Below are 22,753 nucleotides of genomic sequence, written 5' to 3'. Positions count from 1 at the left end.
TTGTATTAATAAGAATCATTCTTATGATTATGGTAGGTCATAAATGCGTTGCAGACGCTACTGATTTATAAGTGATTGTTTTAACAAAGCTGTTTCAGAAACTGCATTATAAGCATTACATGCAGCCTTAAACAGTAGCAAAGATTGAAGAAAATGGGCACATTTTCCCCCTGGCAGGTCCTTCCATCAAAAAAGCTTATTTTTTGAAAGACAGACTAGAAACTTGAGTGCTACGAAAGATACATGTGTAACTAGAAAACTTTTTTGACTGTGTTTGTATTGGAAATTGGTATAATGTGTTTTAATTTAATATAAGAATGTACAAATTGTTATTTGGTTGTGTTCTGTGGATACAAGTACAAATAATGAAACTGTACCTGTCTGTTTTTTTATGAGAAAAAAATTGAATATGCGAAGGCTAGTGCAATAATTTTAAGAAAAACAAGAGAAGTAAGTTTTTTTTAATTTCTTATGCTTTTCTGAGTACGTATAAAACGAAAAAAGAAAAAATTGATTTTTACTGGAGTTCCCCTTTAACCACTGATCAAAACTGCACAATCCTATATACATACATTATTTTCATCAGTGTTTCAAGCTCCACACAATACAGGTAACAGCTAAAAATATGTGAAAAAATCTTTGGGCATCAACAGGTTATTTCTGACATCAAATTCAAAAGATAGAGCTGTGTTATTATTCATGGGTCTTATTAACTAGTGTAATAGTGCAAATAATATAAACCTACTTTTTATAACGAAAGTTGTATATAACTATAGCGATATAGCACAATTTAGTACATAAACTTTGTATGAGTAAACAAACTTTTTTATGTATTTTTTAAGAAGGATATGCAATACAGTACATTGAATTTATAATTTTTAATGATAAAAAAAATAACCAAAAATTTAATAAATTGATACAATAATATTACTTATATGAGTTATGTGCAGATGATTTGAAAGGGTCTTTAAGTTATTGCGCTTCAACTGCATGTGCTCTAACTGCATAAAGTATGTCCAGCGTACCTAGAACCATTATAACTTTGTTTAATATAAGGTTTTTCAAGAATTTTTCATTTATTACCACTGGTTGGTTAAAAGCATTTTTTTTAAAAAAAAAGTTTATGTCTGCTTTATTTTGTGTTTGTAGTTATTATCCAATCAGCTATCTGTTTATTTTAGATGTAATTATGCCTGAACGGAAAAGGAAAAAAAGAATAAGACTGAGCTTTATTGGTGGACGTCGTCCAGCACTTCTTGGTTCAGTTAAGACATCTATCGAGAAAGGAAAAGAAAATGATGTAAAAGTAAATATTTCCAATGTTAACCCTGAAAAAACTGCAACTGTTGTTGATAAAGTTATTAAAACCACTGAATGCAATGATACCAAAGTAACTGACAATGTACAAATTGCACCAAAAAACAATAAAGACACTAAAAACCCAAATGTGACCTTAAAGAAAAAGGCAAAGCAAAATCTTAGAGATAAACGTCTTACCTTAGACGAACTAAGGCAACAGACTGAAAAAATAGAAAAAGGGGGGGATCAGTCAACTTCTACAAGTCAAATTGTTTTGGTACAAAATGAATTACAAAACTGGAAAGATTATCTTCTTCATTCTGAAGTGAGTAAAGATATTCCAGATGAGCTGGAAGCTATGCTTTGCTTAAAAGTTGACACAGAAATTAACAAAATTCAGTATTCTTATGATGAATGGCGTACTGATGCTGTGCAAGTTAAGTTACTTCATGAAAAGTTACGGTTAACAAAAGAGGTTGTGCAAAAAGAAGTAGATAAGATATCAACAGAAATGCAAGTTGATTCAAATGTTGTTGCACCAGTCACAGAAACCCCAAGGCACTTGATAAAAAGGATCTTAAATCCAAACTAAACATCCAGCAATTTTAACTATGGTTACATACAGAGTTAATAAATAAACATGTAATGATATTAGATGATTTTTTAGCTGCTGTTTATAATTTCCTTTGCCTTAATTTCACTTCAGTTTGTTCTTATGTAAATGGTCTCTAAATTCAACTCACACCTTATGTGTTTGGTCGTTATCTTAATGATGTTCCATTTAATCTAATGTATATAAACATTTTTAACCTTACCTGCAGTATTGTTAATGGATATGATTAAATAATTGATCGATTATATTTGCCTTAACTTTTATTTTAATATTTTGTTTGCATGTCTTAAAAAGCCTGGAAAATTAGGTTATTTTTACAAATTTAAGAAAAATCTGGAAAAATTAGTAAAGGAATTGAGAATTCTTTGAAGTTGGTTTTTATTGTAATAATCTGATCATGCACTAAAGCATGAGTTACTTAACAAATTTGTGTTGCACACAATGTCTCATGCAAGATCATTAGGACCGTCAGGCTTTTTCAGGAGAGGTTGTGTAATAGCACACATCCCCCCACCCCCCCCCCCCCCCCACAAACAAATTGGTTAAGCTGTGCTATTGAAAGCACATGCAAAATGCTAATTGTATAAGAGGTATGAGTGGTTGACCAATGCAACACACTAAAAAACATCTAAAATGCTCCCTGTGTGCTTTTTGCTGCACACTCGCTAAAAACTTCCTGAAAAAGTCTGGAAATTACAGGACTGCATTTTTAAGTATTTTGTTACTATTTAAGATGTTGGAGAATATTTTAAAAACAGCAATTTTTCAAAGTATATTGTTATTTTCGGGTTTGTATAGGGTTGAAAAATTGAACTTGGAATGATCTATTTTGCTAAGAAGATAATTTACTGGTAGATTGGAATGAAAGATACTTTAAAAGTGTCCCTCAGGCTGTTTTATTTTTGTAAAATTCTTTTAGAATTTTAAAATCCTTTAAACCCAGAATTAATGAAAAATTTGTTTAATATGAGAAGCCATAGAATATAATTAGGTATTACTGTATGTCTATCATTCTGAAAAAATTTTTTTTTGAATGTGTGTATATAGTTTTCTCCTCATTTTTTGCTTTTATTTTAAAATATATATATACAAAGTTGTCTGGTGATCATAAACATTTTTTGATTAATACTTTCATGTATTATACGGCTACTAAATAAACATTCTACATGATGTCTTCTCTCTCTTCTGACAGGTGGTTGTCTGAAGATAAAGTCCAGTTTATCAACTGTTTATTGATTGGAATAGTACTGCTCTTTTGGTTGGCAATTTCAAAATTTAACATCTGACAAGACTTTAGATTTTGTGCACAATTTTCACACAAATTTGCAGAGACATAAAAAAAATGAAACAAATATAATATGTCACAAAGTAGAGTTCTTTATGACTATAATGAAAATAACCACGTTTCAGCTTTTTATACAAAGTAATAAAAAGTAGAATATGTTAAAATATGCTTGTGTTGCTTATCTTTTCTATGCCTTTTTACACTCTGCAGAATCGAAGTATTTACAGGTTCATGATACTTTGCCTTACTGAGGTTGGATTTCAAGCTGTGATAATTACTGGGTCATACATAATTGTCACTATGACATATCACTTGAAACTTTTTCGCTAAAATCAAAGAAAGTAGAAGCAACACAACCTTTGCTTGATAAATAAATGGAGTTAAAAATGAGGTGCTAAAGTTGATGAAAAAAGTGCGTAATTGGATTTTTGTAGAGGACAATATTCAAACATGCCTGACCCAGATCTGGACCTTCCTAATGTTTTTTATTTTATGTTATAATGAACGAATCATTGTTAGCATTGCTTAACATGAAATAACAAAACTTAAAATTATGATAAAGTATCTTGTGTAATAAATTTAAAAGCTTGAGCATATAATGATGATAGAACTAAATTAAAATGATTTAATTCCATGTCATCTTTAATGTAGTAATTTTTTATCAATGCTGTACCAAATACACAAAAACCAGGAAAAAAGCAAAGTATTTTAAAATTGCAATTGAACTTTAATAAGAAACATTGCAAACTGTATTTTTAATGAGGAAAAAAGACTCAGGCTAATAGTCGAACACAAGAGCCGTTTTTCTTAACCTGAAAATTTATTTTGTATTAAAAGGATTAAACAAATAAATATCCATCATAATTTGTTTTCAATGAATCTATCTAATCTGGCAAGCGAGTCTGAAAAAACGTTAAAGTACGATTTAAAAATAAAAAATAATTGTAAAATCTTACAAAAATAACAGGGAACAATGGAACCACGCCAAAAAATAATAATTTATTCTGCCAAATTTCTAGAACTGTTAACGACAGAAAATTATTCTTATATAAAAAAGTTAGGGGAAGCGAGTGATGTGATGATATATTTTCTTGAAGTGTTAAAATAAAGGTTTGACAATTATGTATGGTCCCATAAATGACAATTAGTTGCAAGACAGTAAACACTTCTGGTATAGTTTGCCTTTAGTGTTTAAAAAAACGAATAAATCTTAACCATTTTGCTAGTCATTCTTATCTATAAAGCTTTAAGGTTTTTGGCCATTTTCAGGTATAACTTCAAAAGGCACAATATCTCAATATTTTCCATATAATAGATATTCTTATAATTTCCTGTATATATTTTTAGTATTAGCATGTCATTAGATGCATCTGAACTTTCGGATAACATAAGCATCAACAGTGATGACACAGACATTTTACTTTTGAAAAATCATAATGTTGACTTTGGTGACTATGAAGGTGATAAAATTCTTAATGTTTCACAGAACGATTATGTCAATGCTGAAAATTCTGTTAAGAACTGGAAATTAGAATACTCAGTGTCACCTAATCAAACAGGAACTTCTAAATTCCCTGATGGCGAATATGATGATCTACTTGATCCTGGGATATCTTTTACATCCAATTCATACGGATTAAGAAACCGTAATTCTCAGTATGCAACTGGTAAAACTGTTAGCTTTGATGAAAAGCCAAGTTTAGTTGAAGAAGATAGAAGCGTTAGTCACAACAGTTCATCTTCTTTACATAGTCATCATGATATCACTTTGTCTGGTAGGTTTTTTAAATGTTAGATTTAACTTTTAATGGAGTGAATATAGTTAATGTTACAGCATTTGAATTTATTCTTTTTGAATTTAAAAGTTATGTATTTAATTTGTGTTTGTTATAGAAGAAATCGATGCAAAAGTTAGGGAAGGACAAGAAATCCTAAGAAGATTACTTTCTGGATCTGATCATGTGTGAGTTTTTTTTCAGGTTACAAATGTGCCTGTTTGTATGTACACCTGGTTGTTTGTTTTCTGTTCATTTTGTATCTGTTGCTGAATGTCCGTTCATATGTTTTTTCTCTTTATGTAGTTATTTTTTTTTATTTTTAGGCAAACCAATTCCTTTTCATTCAAATGTATGTATACTAACATTTTTTTCAATCAGCTTTGTAGCCCATTCCCTGGCTTAAAAATCAGCCCCTGGTTGATAGTGTTGTTCTTATACACACATTGCTTGAACATTACATGAAAAGGTTAACAGATAAAATTTTTAGAATCTATTGCTTCATGCAATTCATCTTGATTTTTATAAAGACTGTTCGTTCTTAATTAGCACCCGTCATACCTTGTTATTATCTATGACAATGCACCTTCACATTATCCTTCTGTTTCTCAGATAAGAGTCTATTGTGGCAGTGTTTGCTATAAAGTATATCCACAATAGGCAGTTTTATTGAATTTTAAAAACTTGTGTGTATTCGAAATCAATGCTGCAATTACAGAGTCTGGGTCCTACTAAATTTTTATAACCAAAAACTGGAAAAACAAAAGAAGCAATCATTTAGGAAAACTCAAGTTCTCTCTTTATATGTTTTTTTAAAAACGTTTCTTGCAATGTTTTTAATCACTTAGGATAAATGCGTTTTTAATAGATTCATTTATTATATATTATTTATTAAAAAAAAACCCTGCAATATAAGATGCTAAATAAGTAATTTTTACTCATAACATCAACCATATGCACATTGATTATTTGCAGTCTGAAGTCTTACTTTTTCATGTGATTCTATGTCATCTTTAGAAAATATGTGGTTATCCATAAGGTTTTGTTGTCCAAAACCAACAATATGAACTATACCAAAGTAGCAAAAAAACTTTTATTAAATTTTTTTTAAATGGTGTTTAATACCATGTAAACGTCATACATATAATAGCTGATTTTTTATTATCAACAATAAAGATATGACTTGTCAAAGCCTTGAAGAATGCCATTTCTGAAATTTGTCCCCCTTTTTGGCCAATGTTTGGCATCTTCAGATGCAAAATGATTAACCTAATGTCATATAAATTTGACATTGCTGGATTCCTTATGTATTTATAGCATAGGTTAAATAATTAAGACTACCGTATTTTCCGGTATATAACCCGCGGGTTATAAGTTGATTTTTACGATTTCCACCGTTGGTGCAGGTTATATTGTGGTGTGGGTTATGTTTTATATTTTCTGTCATTTATTGCAAAATTTAAAGTTTATACATTCAATGAAGAAAATAGTACCAACAGGATAAAATGCGTAATATACCTGCATGCGCGATCCTATATCTACGTAATCTTACTTCAACTACGTGATTTAATTTTTTTTACACAGTGAAATTGCTTTCTTTAACTTTCTATTGCTTGCCATTGCTAATATTACGAGCTCTCCCTGAAACACAATTCTGGAGATAATTTTTCTTTTGTGTTGAATGTAATTCTAATCTATTTATATCTTTGCAATCACATTGAGCACATTGAAATGATTTGTTTTTGGTAATAGAGCAATATAGCCAGGTATCATTTTTAGGTTTAATTGACACGTATTTCACAACCTAGTGCCCAGGACTTAATTATTAATTCCTGTTAAAAATTTTGAAAAATGTTAAAATTAAAGTATAGATAATAATTTTATTTTTTTATCCTCGCAACCTTCGAGAAACAGGTGGCCACTGAAAATATCAAAAATAAATATAAGACGCACGCAACTATCTCCTCCTCATTGCCGCCATTCATTTTATTATGCACACTGTGATTGCGGAGATATAAATAGATAACAAAATTCTATAAACATTAGAAAAGAACGTTCCGTACATTGCTGTTACAGACAGTTCGTGATTATTATTATGTTGTTTATTTTTATGCCAAAAAAACTTAAATATACATAAAAAACAGAGATTTTACTTGAGGTTTATAACCTGATAGAATGGTTTTTTATTTGTTTTTTTGTTTGTTTGATTGCAGGAAGCAAGAGTTATTATTATCTTAAACTAATGTCTACAAATAAAAAGAAACTAGCATTGTCTGATTTAGTACTGTCAGCATTAGCCAGAAGATGGACTTGTCAAATTAATTTTAATTCATTATTATTTCGGCAATCGGAGACGAGGAAGTTAAGACTAAGAGATTCGCTAGTTCAGACACTCGCTTCTCGTGTTTGGGGTTCACGAGTTTAAACGTCCCCCACTTGTCTCCAGCATGAAAAAACAGAACACACGCACATGTTTATAAAATGATTAGGGTAAGTAAAAATATGCTGATTTTTTTTCTTAACATGATGCGGGTTATGCAAAGGTGCGGGTTAGTAAAACACATTGATTGAACTTTTATGCGGGTTATACAAAGGTGCGAGCTATCTGATAGCATCTAGTTTATAACTCCGTAAAAAAGCTGAGCTGCAGGTTATGCGATGTGCAGGCTATATACTGGAAAATACGGTAGAAACAACATTTATGCTGAAAAGTATTTGCGTGTAAAAATGGGTGAATAACTTTTGCAATTCTTTTAATACTGATAGCTTAAGAAGGTAAAATGCTATGCAGCTAAAATTTTTGCTTAAAATTTAGAAAATTCAAGAATACCTACCTACATGTTGTACATTTCAGGAAAATCTGAAAAAATGTGACTGTACATGTGTTTAATCTGTATGGAATGACCTAAACATAATTTAAGAAAACTCACAGTTGTTAAGTCGAACCCTGTATAAGTTCATCGACAAAACTTCAACTTTAAAAAATAATTTAAAATGCCTGTGTGCAAGTACCAAAAAGATATAAAAAAGTTCCTGCTTCCTTGGAAGTGCAAGTTTTTTATTATCTTGTTATAAATTACTAGGGAATGCCAAGGTGAAAAATTATTTTTTTCAGACAAATCCTTTTCTTGTACTTACTGTAATATTATTTATGTGTTTTTTACTTGTTCAGCACCGATTGAAAAGTTGAATACTTCCACAGCTTCATCCATTACTAACACTACATCACCTGAGATGGTTTTTCAACGAAAAGCAAATACTTCCAACATGTACAGTGAATTTGAAAATCACCTTCTAACCCATACAAAAGAAAATGTAAGTGAGATTAACCACTTAAAGTCATAAGAAACCATCAAAACAACTCAGGTTATAATACTTTTATATATTTTTCATTGAATTTTTGTATTTAATAGGAATCAAATAAAAAGTATGTCTGATTTATTATTACTATTATTATACTAGAAATTTTTTAGAAGTATTGGTAAAATGGTCTCAATAACCTGCTTGAGTCAATAAGAATTTAGAATTCCTGTAACAGTGATCTATACCAGTATTTTATGATAAGTATTTATTTAACAATTTTTATCACTAAACGAAACGGCTACTTGTTTTCTAACAACGCATGTGTAGTCAAATAAAAATTGTAAATTCATTTTAAACAGTAACAGTAAAGTTTGCACTCAACATTCTTTGTTGATTCCATTTATTTTATAAAATTTTAGAAGATATACACCTTATCTAGCAATTAACTCTTTTTCATTTATGTAGTTACCAATATTAGAAAATGATGTTAAATGTGATACACAACAGTCAATAGATTTGTTGCAAAAAGAGCTTGAAAGCATAAAAATCTTAAAAGCTCATGAGATGCAACTGCTAAAAGAGGTACTCATACTTTTTCTATAAACAGCAGGACATGTTGTAAATGTCACAGGCTGCGTCATATTAGGTGCGTGATCGCGCGCGCACCTTGGTACGCTCCTAAAATGTGTTAGACGAGTGAAAAATAACTCGCCTAAAATATCAATTCATTTCTTAGGTGCATGAACAATCACGCTCCTAAATAAAACTTTAGCGAGTAATAATTCTTAGAAATCACATTACAGAAAGAAAAAAGAAAAAAATGTGAGACTGCGACTAAGAAAACTTATTGATCACTTTTTGAATGAACAGGTAAAACCCATTGATCATTTTTTTGAATAAAAAGGTAAAAACGGTAAAACTTCTTTCAAAAGAAAAAGAAGCAGAAATAAATTTCTTTGAGTACAGCATTGCGAGTAGCGTGGAGAGATGGCAACTGTAAAGGGAAATAGTTTGGCCTTAAAAACATTTTTAAATTATAACGTGTCAGATGTAATTGTCTATATAACCATTGAAAAAGACGGCGCAAACGTTGTTAATTTTGTGTGGTGTAAGATCTGTGCCAAATTTAAAAAGGAGATACAAAATTGTTCTACGATAAAAGGGACAGCAAAAACCGCAATGCAGGCATATATCGAAGGAACAAGTTTTGTGACGAAGTATCAGGTATGCATTATTTTTTTATTGGTATGATTACGTTGGCAAAAAAATTGCCAACGTAACTTTGTTGTGAAATTTGAATGCCACAATCAAAAACGGTCGGTGCTATTATGAAGAACGTAAGGTATAGAGAACATTGAAGTCGCCCCTTTCCTTCATGCTGACACTCTTATGCTCGGCTGGTGCATTACACTGAGACTCGAATGAAAGATGGAAGACCATTTGGAACCATGCCACAAGTCAGTCCGACCTTCAGCGTCACAGAGAATACTGCGAGAAGAGTGTGCACCCATGCAAGTTAAATATAACCAGAACATGGGAGAGGTTAGGTGTCCTAAGAGAAATCAAATATGTTTAGTAATAATAATTGAAAAAATTGTATATCATATTAAAAAGAAGTCCAGAAGTTCTGTCTCCCACACGACACAGCAGGCAATAAGTCAGCCCTGCCCTTGGTTTTGTGAGAAGAAATGTTCTGCGAAGACTCTAACAATTGAGTCTCCTGTACAGTTTTGCTTCATGTTAAGCTGTGCCAGTGACAAGCATTTTCTAAGCATGCCACTGGCGACTTCTGCGATATACAACCTAATGATGCCCTAAACTAATGAATAAATAATTCATTTTTAAACGCGCATGTTTTTCATTCAAATTCCGAACTGTAAGTAATTTTTTTCTTTGATTATTAGTATATTAAATAATTACTTTATACAAAAGACATTTCAGGTATGCATTATTGAAGTGACTAAGGTGTTTCTGGTGCGTGATTGAAAACACTGCTCCATTGTTGCAGGAGCGTGCGGAGGTGCGGGGTGCGATCAAGCACCTCAAAAGACCAGGACTGCTCAGGCGAGTGATAAATCACGCACCAAAATCTCTGAAAACATTTTTTAGGAGTGCGACGTACCACACGCCTGTGTTTTTTTTATATGATGCAGCCTGATGTCAAAATTAACTCCCACAAGTAATTATATAGGCTATTTCTATACCAGGTTCACACAATTTAAACTTGTCCAAGTTTACTTTTTAATGTTTGCAGAGGAATTTGGACTTAGGATCTTAGGCTATTTAGTTTGATTCAAACCCTCAGAATTTGCTTATAGTTAACAGCATAGCCATTTTTCTCAAGTTTCAGTCCTTTGTTAGCCCTGACATGGTTTATATTTTATAAAGCAGACGGATTAGAAAGTGTGATTGTGCAATTTAAGCATTGCTTACCTAACCTATGCGTCTTTAAGGGTAGCACTTTTTGCTAGGCTGAATTCGCCAAGTTAATACATTTTGCCAGCTATTTAAAATGGTCGAAAAGTCAATGATGCTATATAATGCTACAGGCCTCTAACTTTTTAAACTTGATGAACTTTCGGATATTCTATTTTAGCCAATACTGTTCTTGCATGGATACTGTTCTCTGCAGTATCTCAATCTTCCTTTTTGTATTGTGAGATTTATAGCGGTGCTTTATGATGTAAATTTTTCATAGCAACATAATGAAGAGCTTACATCACTACAAGAATGTATTGCCATCCTAGAAGAACAAAAATTCAGTTTGACTGATCATGTCTCACAGTTAAAAAAATCATTATCAGAAAAAAACACTAGGTGCGTAGAGTTGCAAGATAAGCTACACGAAAAAACCAAACAGATACATAAGTTAACCTCAAAAGACAGTAAAGAACGACAGAGTTTGCAGAATCAAGTAAGAACAATGAGTATCCTTTTTGATTATTCGTTGTTGTTTTTTAATGTTGGCGTGGTTCTTATAATTTCCATTTTTAACTAAAAAATATATGACACTAGAATAAAAATAAAAATGATATTTCTGGCTTACTGGGTGGCAAAAAAAGTCAACTGGGCAGTAGCAAAATTTTTAGAGGGTTTAAATTGTTTTTTGCAGACTACTTAAATGATTTTTTACAATTACAATACAAATTTCCATTTTTTAAAAGGTTGGAAGTTGAGTTAACACTAATTGTTTGCTTACATGATATATCTTTGGTAGGTTCAGAAATTGCAGAATAGAGAAAACATTTTGGAACAACAAGTAAACGATGTTGAAAAGGTAATTACTCGATACAATGCATTAAAAATTTAGATTAAATTTAGATTAAGATCCAGCAAAACTGTACTTGCAAAAATTCGAAACTGTTTTTACTATGAGCTTGCTATGTTATTCTTTAAGGCATTTAACAACCAGTTTAAGCAGATCAAGGAGCTTGATGAAAGGTTTAAAAAGGAGAAACAAACAAGAATGGAACTTCTACAGGTTGGTGTTTTTATTTTTTTAAATGCAAGAAGTTTTTTAAATGCACTTATGTCTTTCTCATGTTATTCTTTGTTAAAAATTGTTATATGTTAAATGATTTGTACAAAGATTAAATATGAAGTCGAAGGTTAAAACTGTTTGGTGAATTTTATTTTTATTTGATACAAAAACTGGACAACTTTTGTTATTATTTTTCAGGAGAAGGAAGAAGAGATTATTTCTCTGCATGAGCACATCAAAAAGCAAAATCAAGCAGTTAAGATGTCTGATGAGAAAAAGCAAATGCAACACGAACAACAGGTTTACTTGTCATTGATTTAGTGTGTTTTAAATAATTCACCTTCAAACAGTAAAGCTATCAATTTTTATGTGATCTTACAATTGTTACTGCAACTACTGTTAAGCCATCCCTAAAATATGATTGGTTTTCTGTCTGTGTTTGAGTAAAAGAGATAAATCTCTTTACTCCATATCCAGATTGGACTTTTATAATTAATTATTTGTAGAACTAGTCATAAGTGAAGTACTGTCTTCGGCTCACAGTTGGACAGCATTATGATATAGACTATAGTCTCTGTAAAAATTCATGGGAATTCGCCTATTCTTAAATATTTTCTGCAATATGTTGTGCATTCTTGTTTGTCTATTCGCATGATTTGGGTGGGGTTAGCAATAAACCAGCCATTTGTGCAGAAATAGACACCAGGTGTTATTATTATATAGATATGAAAATTTTATTGATATAGATGTTTTTACTTAAAATAGTGATTTTTAGCCTTTACATTTATACCTTCTGGCTGCATATTTTTTTACCAACACATAGAAAACGAATCGTTTTTTAAGAAGCTCTATTTGTAAATTTCATGGTCTCTTTTTAATGTAGTTTTAAATAAAACATTTTTGAAGACGTATTGTGGTTGAATATAAGCCTTTTAGCTGACTTTCTATGTAGATAAACTCTAGAGATTCCAGTAAAAGAGATACATTAGTTGTTTTTTTTACATTTAGCTTAAAGATTATATTCAACAAGAGCATACAAGATTTCAAAGTGAATTAGATCAGCTAAAGGAAAGTCTCACAAGAGAACAAAGTCAAAAAGTAAAAATAAAAAAACAGCATTCTCTGGAATGTGATCGTTTTAAAATCAATTTAGAAGCTTTGAAGTCAACAAATCTCAAGCTAAAACAGGTGTGCATTTAGAACAGGTTGACGTTATGACGTACAGGTTGACGTCAAGACTTACAAAAAATAATTTTTATAATTTAGCTTATTTTGGAATCAATTTTAGGATTTAGAGGACAGCCAAAAGGAAGTTCAAAACTTACGACTAGAATTTTCTTCTGTCTCCCAAGAAACTTACATGAAGAACATAGAAGAAGATAAAGCATACATCGCAGTAAAAGAAAAATTGCAGCAGGTGTTTTCTCATTATGTTGTATTTTTATATTTTAGCTGCAAATGTCCTTTAAAAACAGTTATTATCCTGTTGTTAAATTTAGCATTGAAATTTTAAGATGCTTTTTATCTAAATTTTGTTTTAACATTTTATTATTAAACAATGTACTGTTTTTTTTCGTTAGACTGAGAAATTTCTGAAAACTATAGCCCTCGATCTTATTGAAGAAAATACAAAATTGGCTGTGATTGTTGGAAGTTCTATTAAAAGGTGTGTTGAGGTAGTACAGAGATGCTAAAGTTACTACTACATTAGTACTGGGAATGTGTGTAATATTTTTTCTCTCACTGCAGCACCTATTACAGCTTAGAAAGTTTAGTCAATGAGTCAACAGCATGCATGTTTTATTTAACAAAATAAAAATCACATAACTCATAAATCCAAAAATGTTGCCATCTTTATCATGAGTGTATTTGAGTGCTGCCATTAACAATGGGGATGAGGAGTGCAGTCATTTAAACTTTGTTGGCTATAATGTTGTTGACGTTGATTGAAATCTTGTTGTGCTAATTTTTGTTCTGCTTATTAAAGATTCCGACATTTTACGAATGTAAAGAATCTCTATAAAGTTGCCCTAAGTTGTCTAGTTGTAGGTAGTAAAACAATCTATTACAAAAGCTATCAGAGTTGCATACAGCTGGATGTTTAATAAGAAATAGGATGTGATTCTTAAGGCGAACATAGGAATATGGCAAAAGTTAGGGGTATCTAGGATAATTAGTGTCAACTCTAGTTGTGTATTTACTAGAAGTGTCAATTTCAACTCCAAATGTTGGGAAAAGAATTTTTGTTTTGTTAAATTTTGTTAGTTCATCTCCTGCGAATGATGGCAAGAGTGGAAATATTGTAACAGATGCAGTTGTAAGTAAATTTCATTTTAGTTATCAGGATATTAGCTAGAAATTTGCATCGTTTGGTTTAATTAAGAATTATTTTGAGAGTTTTCCAGAGGAAAATTTTGAATTCCAATATCTCCAGATGTCTAAACAGCTCTTCTAACACTAATTCTTAAAAAGATTTTAAGTCGTTAAATTAAATTATGTCTTTGTTGTATGCTTAAATTTAATAAAAATGAATATGCAATAAATTAATGTAAATTTCTAATACAACAGGAAAGATTGTTAAACCATTAGAAAAATAGATGCTTGATTGGGAAAGTCAACAAGTTTTTTGGAATTGTAGACTTTAGGATTGCGCAGAAACAAACAAAAGATTGTTTAAAAGTTTAACCCTTTTGTTTTTTCTTTTTGAACAGTTTAGGTAGACTAAATTGTCCAATAGTAATTATGGTTACAAAACAAATGTTTATAACTATGAGAGCTTGCTCTTTTGTTTCATTGTAGCTTTGTAAGACCTCTTTTGAAGAGTCTTTTTTGGTTCTTTACTATTTTTATCTTTTCCTTGTTGTTATGTTATGTTTTTTTTGATGAAAGTTTAAATTGAGGCTTTGATTCTATTCGATGGACAATACCCAGTGTATGAGCAAACTTCTTTGAAACAATGTTCAGTATTGTAAACCTGAATAAATTATATTCAACAATGTTATAGAACCTGCTGAAAGATAATGTGGAAAATATACGTCATTATGTTCTATCATTGCAACATGCAAATGAAAGTTTGCAAAACCATGAGCAGGTCTGTAAATTATGGAACTCTGAAAAACTAGGAATTAGGCGATTTTTTATGAATGTTATGGAGAGTCCAGGAAATTTCGACTTCTGTATGCCTTTGAATACTAAATAATTTTGAAGCCACTATTTTTAATAAGGTGAAAAAAATCTTGTGAATTGTGTGATGCAACAGGTTTCTAAAGATATCTGCGGTTAACCACAGTTTGCTAAACTTCTTTTCCGTCTGTTCTAAAATATGTGGTGTGATACACTAATCACACTAGAATTGCCTCCCTTGTGAGTATGTGACACGTATATTTTTCTTTAGACTATTGATGAAAATGCTGATTCAGTGGACAGCTCACCGACATCAGCACGCTTGTTGCGTCACTTGCAAAGTCGTGTGCAGCAACTACGTAAAGAAAATGCTTCTTTAAAACAAAGCTCGTATTATGATCAGGAAACATCACTGGATAGTGTGAGTAGTTTGTGTTTTGAGCGTCAAATTAAATCAGATTTTAAATACAGAAGACGATTTCTATTTTTATGGATACCAACTTTTTTGCCAATTCTTGAAGTTTACATCATCCTTTTTATTACTGGTAGAGTATTTTTCAAGTTGATTACTGTGGGGTTTTGTTTGTTTGATTGTTTGTTTATAACTGATGTTTTATCTTATTCTTTCCACAGTGAGTACAAGAAATACAATAGTAGCACCCAGAAGGACATAAGTTATTGTTTCTGCAAAGTATCAGGGTTTATGGACTGTCTACTGTGGCTCTTTGTTTTCTGTTTATTTTCATTGATGTACAAATATTCTATTAAAATTTTATAATGTTTTAATAGTTACCAGAAGTCGTAAAGTTGGAAAATAGAGTCCAGGAATTAGAGGTTTCTCTACAGGTATCTGTGTTTTCTCGTTAACCTTCTTGCTTTCATTTGTCCAGATATTATCCTAAACAGGTGCCCTATTTACATGTTGTGCAACAAAACTATTTATTTAGTGTTAGTATTAAACCGTGTGCACACCCAATAAAAATATATACCCAGCAGAAATATATACCCTCCCACCCACAACCACTTACCCACCCACAACCACTTACCCACCCACAACCACTTACCCACCCACAACCACTTACCCACCCACAACCACTTACCCACCCACAACCACTTACCCACCCACAACCACTTACCCTCCCACTCACTCACTTCCACCTAGACAAAATATTTAGCCTCTTACCCACATCCAGTTAAAAATTGTGGGAGAGTATCATGTTGTTTTGTATTTCTAGCGTTACGAATTAGACTCTCAACGAAACACACATTTGTTGCATCAACGAACAATGGAATTGACCAAGTTACAAAAGGTGTTGACACAAGCAACTAAGGTATAGTTCGGTAAATTACACATGTTAGCAGTCGGTAATTTATGTTACCTCCTTGCTCATCCTTTTTGATTGATCCCTCGTTTATTAACTCCCTGCCCCTTTCATAAAAAATGATCAAATTTTTTTAAGGGTTAAGTGAAATAAAAATTCACTAAAAACTAATGCAACCAAATCCTATTTGGCTAAGGAATCATTTCTCAGGAACATGTCATTTTTAAAATTCTGAAGCCAATAATTCTTCTAGGAAAACATGAAGTTGGAACGAAAGCATGCCCAGCTTCATAAGAGTATGGAAGAAAACACAGGTAAATTTGTATAAATACAGATTATGCGGAATAACAACCATCCTTTTGAAGAATTATTACAGAAATGAAATTAATTATGAAAAAAAATTAAACATGAGTTGAAATGGTAGAAATGTAAAGAATGCTTGCGTCTATACAAAGAGAAATCTTTTCCCAATCTATTTTTTGTTTAAAAGTCTTGTTAAAATTATCCTGCTATGCTAAACCAATGAGATAACTGCATAAAAATATGACAGTTCTGTTTCTGCTGCTATGGGCAGCGTGTTAAAGAACAGTTAAAAGAAACCATTATTTAAGATAAATTAAAGTTTTTCTCTTAAACAAAGTAGTTATCAGCAACACGAAAGTACGTTTGTTTTCTCTTTTTTTTCATAGTAAGTGAAAAAAAGTCACCACAAGAATATGTTCCTGATAAAGAAGAACAGTCACAACAACGAGCTGCAGCCGTTAGAACTAACAGCATAAACTCACCCTCCAAACTTGTATCTAGGATAAAACCACTTCATAGAAAAGCATTGGGACCAGATTATCTGGGGACAAATTTAAAAAAGTTTATTGTTCCTCAAGAATTTGTTTCGTGGGATGTCAAATTTATGGTATACACACCTGTCACATACACGTCGAGTAAAGTGCTAAACAAACCTGCTTGGGCGGATCCTGATATTACGTATGTATTTCTTCAAATATATGGTTATTTGTGTGAATGTCTTTGGTTCCAGTGTAATCGAGTTTTTTCATCTTGCAAACACAATCAACTATTATTTGTGAGAATAACAAAAGATTTTTGTGTTTAAACACAAGATGGTGAATGAAATCCCTTTTTTATCTGGTTAAATTTAGTTACACTTAGGTATCTTGTTAACAGAGTACACGCCACGAAAATTAACTCAATTCTTACACCCTAGAAAAGACAAGATGACACGCTTTTTAATTACCAGTTTTTTATTTATTCAACATTATGTTTCACATACTCTTAAACACAATTCCAGTTGTTGTTTTTTTTGGGGGGGGGAGGGGGGGTGTAACAATTGATTTTATAATAGATCTGTAAAAAATAATATGTGTATGTTTGGTTTAGCGATACAAAAGAAGCATTGCAATTCAACTCACTAGATGGGAAAGTAGATAGGCGAAGTCATAGAGGGGATTACAAAATCATCAATGGTGTCCCTAGGTATGTTTGTATATAATCATTATACGTGTGTTTACAATATATATAATTTTAACATAATCAGTTATTCTATTATGATGTTTCTGTAAAATTTATCTTTATCTACCTTTCAACATGACAACTTTATTGTTTGTGACGTGATGACATGTGAAGTTAGCAGGTCACCACAATGGTTCTTACATAGCATTGAAGCACGCACAGTTAAGAAAACATGAAAACATCGTGTAAGTTCAGTCAAAGGTTTACAAATATCGCGTTGCCACCAAGACCCCTGTTTCTAAGTTTTTCAGGCGTTGGCGGGCCCTGACATGAATTGCTTCGTAATACTGGCATTTAAATGCAAATTACCTGACTTTTACCTCGAAAAAAGTAGTGTTTTCATGACGGAGCAGTTGCTTAGTATTGGTTTGTTGATGCGATGGCGTAAAAGTAGCGTTATCACAAACAGCTGACCAAACTTTAAAAAATGTTAAAAAAATTATAGCGCTTTTACGTGAACACAACTGGGTGACGAACTGTCTTTCATAACTTAATAAGTAACAGTCAGGCTCTTTTGCTGCTTGGTCAAAAAAAAAGAATGAATTGGTTAGGAAATAAGATAAGAATATCAAAACTTTTTAATGTTATGACAAATAAGGTCTTAGTTCCAAACCTCACGTATGTTTTATATTGAGTGTTGTTAGCTGCATGCTCAGACGATTTGCCTAATCCCTTGCTACGGCAACAAAATGTAACTATAGCAACTTAGGTACTTGTAGATCTTCTAATTGCGGATTAACTAATTCATACGTAACCTTTAATTATCTACTTTGTTTAATTTATAATCTCATTTGTGCCATTGTTCCTGGGATTACAATGTTTGGTGGTGCTATAACATTAGTTATCATTTTATTATTACTACTACTACTACTACCCTTTTTTTTATCTTCCGTCTTAGAAATCCGATCGGAAGAACTGGGATGATTGGAAGAGGATTGTTAGGTAGATGGGGGCCGAATCACGCCGCTGACCCCATCGTCACGCGGTAAATTTGTTTTGTACACGTTGATACGTACCACGATGTGTTTGAGTTTTAAGGTTTTGATGTTGCTATGTGGCGTAGCGATCAATATTTTGTAATTCCCATTCATTCTAAAGAGATTGCATTCAGATTTTTAACTTCAAAACAAATGATCACGAGAAATATTGTATTGTCACACAAGGTTAGCTGTGTTAGCTGTCACTGATAATAGATCCATCTATTTTCATGTGATAATGGTAAAAAAATCCCAAAAAAATCATGTTTTTTTGGCGTAGTTTAATTTTTTTGTAAAAATCATGCAAGGTCAGAAAACACAGAAATTAAAGCGATAAGTCAAGATAATTCCTAATAACGTTTTTTCTTCCTTTCAGTTGGCTCCGTAATGAAAATGGTAGTGTTGTTACGAAACATGGAAAAAAGATTCTCGAGTTTATAGCTATTCAAAGAAGAGATTCTGACGAATGGGCTATTCCTGGAGTTAGTAAATTATTAATATTGTTTTTCAAATGTAACTCGTGAATTATATAACTTTTAATGCTTTATTCACAACGGTACGTAAACGTAAAAAATAATCGTGAAATATTTATAGCTTATTAAAGTTTTACCGGTAAAAGTCAAAAGACTTTTATCTAATCAAAGGGATAGACAAAATTCAAGTGTAATTAGGCCCCAAGTATAAATAATCCGTATTTTACAGTATGCTTACTCCATATACTTTAAGGTAATAAGTTGGAAACGGACACCCTTTTAACTTAACGCGGTAGATCCCAATTTTGCTTATTTTCTAATTGGAAATCCCTCTTTACTTCAAGGCTACAACCCACGTAAGTATTGAGACAACGACCCTTTGTTGCAGACATGTTAGGTATACCGCGTAAAATGCGCGCTAATACAGAAAAATTCGCTTCAGAGCCCAGAGGCCTCGAAATTTTTTAATTATCAAAATAACGTAAGATCTTAAGTTTCACGTCTGCTATAAACATTGTCAAGTTTAAATTGTGTCAGCCTTGTATCCTATATATATTTATTTTGCGCAATATAATTATATTGCTCTAAACTTTGAAATTTGCTACCTTATCTAATTATATTTTGCGAATAGCTGAAGATTTACAATAACAACTTATTACTAGGTCCCATAGACAGAAAATGCTGCAAACGTACGGGAAACCTACATGTCAAAAATATTTGGATCATCAGGAATTGTCAAGAATTTTATAACTATAAACAGAATGATAGGAAAATTTTTTTTTCATATAAAATATCAGGAATTTTAAACTTTCTACTAAGTCCCGTATTGCGTATGCTTTTCATTTTTTATATAAGTGGACAGTGGACATCCTGAAACGAAAAAATCACTTAAAAAAGGTTTAAGTCCTGATGGTTGTAGTAATAATTTCTCGTGTTTTTATTTGTTAAGGGCATGGTTGATCCAGGTGAGAATGTTTCAGCAACTTTAAAAAGAGAATTCAGTGAAGAAGCGTTGAATTTATTAGATGCGAACCCGAAAGTGATAGCAGATCTCAAAACAAACATAGACAACTTATTTCAGAAAGGTGTTACGGTAAGATGTTGTAATTATTTATGACAGTTATGAAAGTTTTTCCCAAATAATCTTAAATTTGGACCCAAAATATATGATTTATCAAATATGCTATAAAGAAAGAACAGCTAGTATATACCGTGTTTACTCTAATACTTTTACCCTGTCTTTTGAGGTTGTGTTGTGTTGAAAAATAATTCTGCTGATAAAAAATGCTCCTGTTCTGATATTCCATTTAGGGGATTGCGGTTTATTTCTATCGTGTTTGTGTCATTGTCGTCATTGTCGTTCTCCAAAATTTCTCCAATATAATCAGGATCTCACATCAAATGCATGTTGAAATTTCAATGTTGTAAAATTTTTATTTTTCATTGCATGGGTTATATTTGTGCTAATCAACTTATTTTCCTTGTTTCTTGTGGCTTTTTACGTATTAAAATTATGCGACCTTTTTAAAAATTTGCTGAATTTCTTTCGTTGAAGGTATACTACTTTGATTTCATAAAATAATTTTACATCTCTAGTAAACTCTCCCCCCCTCCCCTCATTGTGGAAATAATAGAGTAAATACTGTATGTGTCAGGGTGTCAGTAATAATGTGTTAGTTATTTGTTAGTATTTTGTGAAACAAATGAGGCGTATCTTTAGTTTTCAATAGAACTGATAGTAGCAGCGATGAATTATTTTATACAGCTACTGCGAGATGTCGAAATAAAAATCATGATCAAAAAACGAAACAATTAAAGGAACCCTAACACGAAATGTGTCTTTTTATGTTATAGAGGGAAATAGATGCGTTACTAATCTACCTCAAATTAAACATGAGATAATTATGAAACCTCCTAAATTTTGTTTTTGATGTTTTTTAAAAATCTCTGCTTTATGCTGACTAACTTATTGCATCATCAATAATGCCAGTATAAGGTCACAGAATACGTATTTCTTCCTCCAAGGTCACATTGTTATCTTTGAGGCTGAATATCTTAATAACAAATTTTTAAAAAAAGACTTGATAACCAACTTCTCTAAACAAACTTTCTAAGTAACTAACTCTCCTCCTAAAATCTGCTAATATATTATATTTTTTTGCTAGTTTCTTTTGTTTATTACTATCTTTTATAAACACATTACGACTTCATAACGGCTGACGTAATTTGCACTAATTGCTGCTACATGTTTTACTTGTAATCAACATGACAAAACGTCGTCACAGCACGTCATTGTAAAACAAATCGACGTCAGCGACAGAATGTTTGTATTGTTGTTTTTATTGTGTCATTGAATTCTTGGAACGAATCCAGTTTAAATTGACAAAACCTAAATTTATGAAAAAGAAAACATGTCGCTACGTGCGTTATAACGAGTAACTAAAAACGAATTTTTGCTCATTTGAAATGCAAATGAACCTTTCAGTAAAATGACTAATGGCTTTGCAAAATTTATGCTTTCTTGTTGCTTATCTACTCCTTTGCGACGTTTGTTCGTCACCATGGTAACATGAGTTCTTTTACTTTAGATTTATAAAGGTTATGTGGATGATCCTAGGAATACCGATAATTCATGGATGGAAACGATTGTTGTTAATTATCACGACGAAAATGGCAACAGTGTTGCCAAGTTACCGTTAAATCACGGTGACGACGCGAAGGGCGTGAAATGGATTGCGATAGATAAAAAGTTACTTTTGTACGCAAGTCACGCGGATTTCATCAAAGCAACGTGCCAGCAACAACAAGCGTATTACGAAGACTGATGTTTTGTAAATTTTCAAGATTAAATTTTTTTTGAACTTTTATTACGTTTTGTACATTTTGAATCCTTAATATATATAATATATATATACAAACAGAAAGCACCCGGTTACTACTGTTTTATCCTCTTTGCGTTATAAATTCCTCACAAGCTGTTGTCCGTACAGGATAGTATAGGAAAGAGATAGGTCAAAGTGTAACGGCAGAATGAAGAATAGGAAGTTACCCAGAAATAATGATTTAAGAAAATAACTGGATTCTTACAGCAGAAAAAATTCTTTTAATGGTCTAAAAAGATTAGCCTTGCTTTCGTTATTAAAATTCTTTTGTGTTTCGGTAATTATTATTAAAACGTAGTTTCTGAGTTGTGATTGCAAAACACAATGTCGGCGACTAATTATATTACGAGAAGCGAATTTTATTAAAAAAACGTCAACATAATTTGTGGTCGCAATGCAAAAATCCGCGAAAAAACTCGCTACCAGTGCAAATCTTCTATTTTGAGCGGAAAAACAGTTTGAAGACATCATATTAGGAAATAGAATCAGGTTAAACTGTCCTCATATCCGGCATATAATTGATGACGATGTGTACAAGTTTTCATATCCGCTGGGAATATAAGCAAAATCCGGAAAGAACCAATCAGAGAATGGATTTATGGTGTTTTTGAAAATATGTTTAATTTACAGACGCAAGTTATGCGGGTCTCGGGTTAAATCTTGTTTATTTTTTCTAAGTCAGTAAAATACAGCTAT

General features: G+C 31.7%; 2 protein-coding genes across 4 annotated transcripts; both read left to right on the top strand.

Moving 5' to 3' along the window:
• Nucleotides 1–75: 75 nt before the first annotated feature.
• LOC130623884 (uncharacterized) lies at nucleotides 76–2,946 on the top strand. The gene is made up of 2 exons (XM_057439425.1): nucleotides 76–450; nucleotides 1,182–2,946. The coding sequence occupies exon 2, from the start codon at nucleotides 1,190–1,192 to the stop codon at nucleotides 1,889–1,891; it is 702 nt and encodes a 233-aa protein (XP_057295408.1). The 5' UTR covers nucleotides 76–450; nucleotides 1,182–1,189; the 3' UTR covers nucleotides 1,892–2,946.
• A 1,578-nt stretch (nucleotides 2,947–4,524) lies between these two features.
• LOC130623883 (centromere-associated protein E-like) lies at nucleotides 4,525–22,102 on the top strand. Of its 3 annotated transcripts, none has more exons than XM_057439423.1 (24): nucleotides 4,525–4,972; nucleotides 5,094–5,160; nucleotides 5,299–5,324; nucleotides 8,145–8,287; nucleotides 8,741–8,857; nucleotides 10,974–11,189; nucleotides 11,493–11,552; nucleotides 11,673–11,756; nucleotides 11,955–12,056; nucleotides 12,765–12,944; nucleotides 13,045–13,173; nucleotides 13,337–13,422; nucleotides 14,022–14,073; nucleotides 14,761–14,847; nucleotides 15,151–15,300; nucleotides 15,669–15,725; nucleotides 16,115–16,210; nucleotides 16,455–16,515; nucleotides 16,891–17,182; nucleotides 17,594–17,689; nucleotides 18,624–18,710; nucleotides 19,079–19,184; nucleotides 20,125–20,268; nucleotides 21,764–22,102. In XM_057439423.1, the coding sequence occupies exons 1-24, from the start codon at nucleotides 4,552–4,554 to the stop codon at nucleotides 21,998–22,000; spliced, it is 3,096 nt and encodes a 1,031-aa protein (XP_057295406.1). In that variant the 5' UTR covers nucleotides 4,525–4,551; the 3' UTR covers nucleotides 22,001–22,102. The 3 variants fall into 3 exon arrangements, with proteins under 3 accessions (XP_057295406.1, XP_057295405.1, XP_057295407.1); XM_057439422.1 differs by having other exon boundaries at nucleotides 5,091–5,160; XM_057439424.1 differs by lacking the exon at nucleotides 8,741–8,857 and having other exon boundaries at nucleotides 5,091–5,160.
• Nucleotides 22,103–22,753: the final 651 nt, after the last annotated feature.

The sequence above is a fragment of the Hydractinia symbiolongicarpus genome, chromosome 13 (assembly GCF_029227915.1).
Source record: "Hydractinia symbiolongicarpus strain clone_291-10 chromosome 13, HSymV2.1, whole genome shotgun sequence".
Lineage (NCBI taxonomy): Eukaryota > Metazoa > Cnidaria > Hydrozoa > Anthoathecata > Hydractiniidae > Hydractinia > Hydractinia symbiolongicarpus.
The sequence above is the reverse complement of the archived record's forward strand: the minus strand, read 5'-3'. Positions and strand labels throughout refer to the sequence as shown.

Coding starts and splice junctions, on each gene's coding strand:
- LOC130623884 (XM_057439425.1), top strand. CDS start 1,190: ATGCCTGAACGGAAAAGGAAAAAAAGAATAAGACTGAGCTTTATTGGT.
- LOC130623883 (XM_057439422.1), top strand. CDS start 4,552: ATGTCATTAGATGCATCTGAACTTTCGGATAACATAAGCATCAACAGT. Junction 5,161..5,298: donor CTTTCTGGATCTGATCATGT/GTGAGTTTTTTT, acceptor TTTTATTTTTAG/GCAAACCAATTCCTTTTCAT. Junction 8,858..10,973: donor AGATGCAACTGCTAAAAGAG/GTACTCATACTT, acceptor AATTTTTCATAG/CAACATAATGAAGAGCTTAC.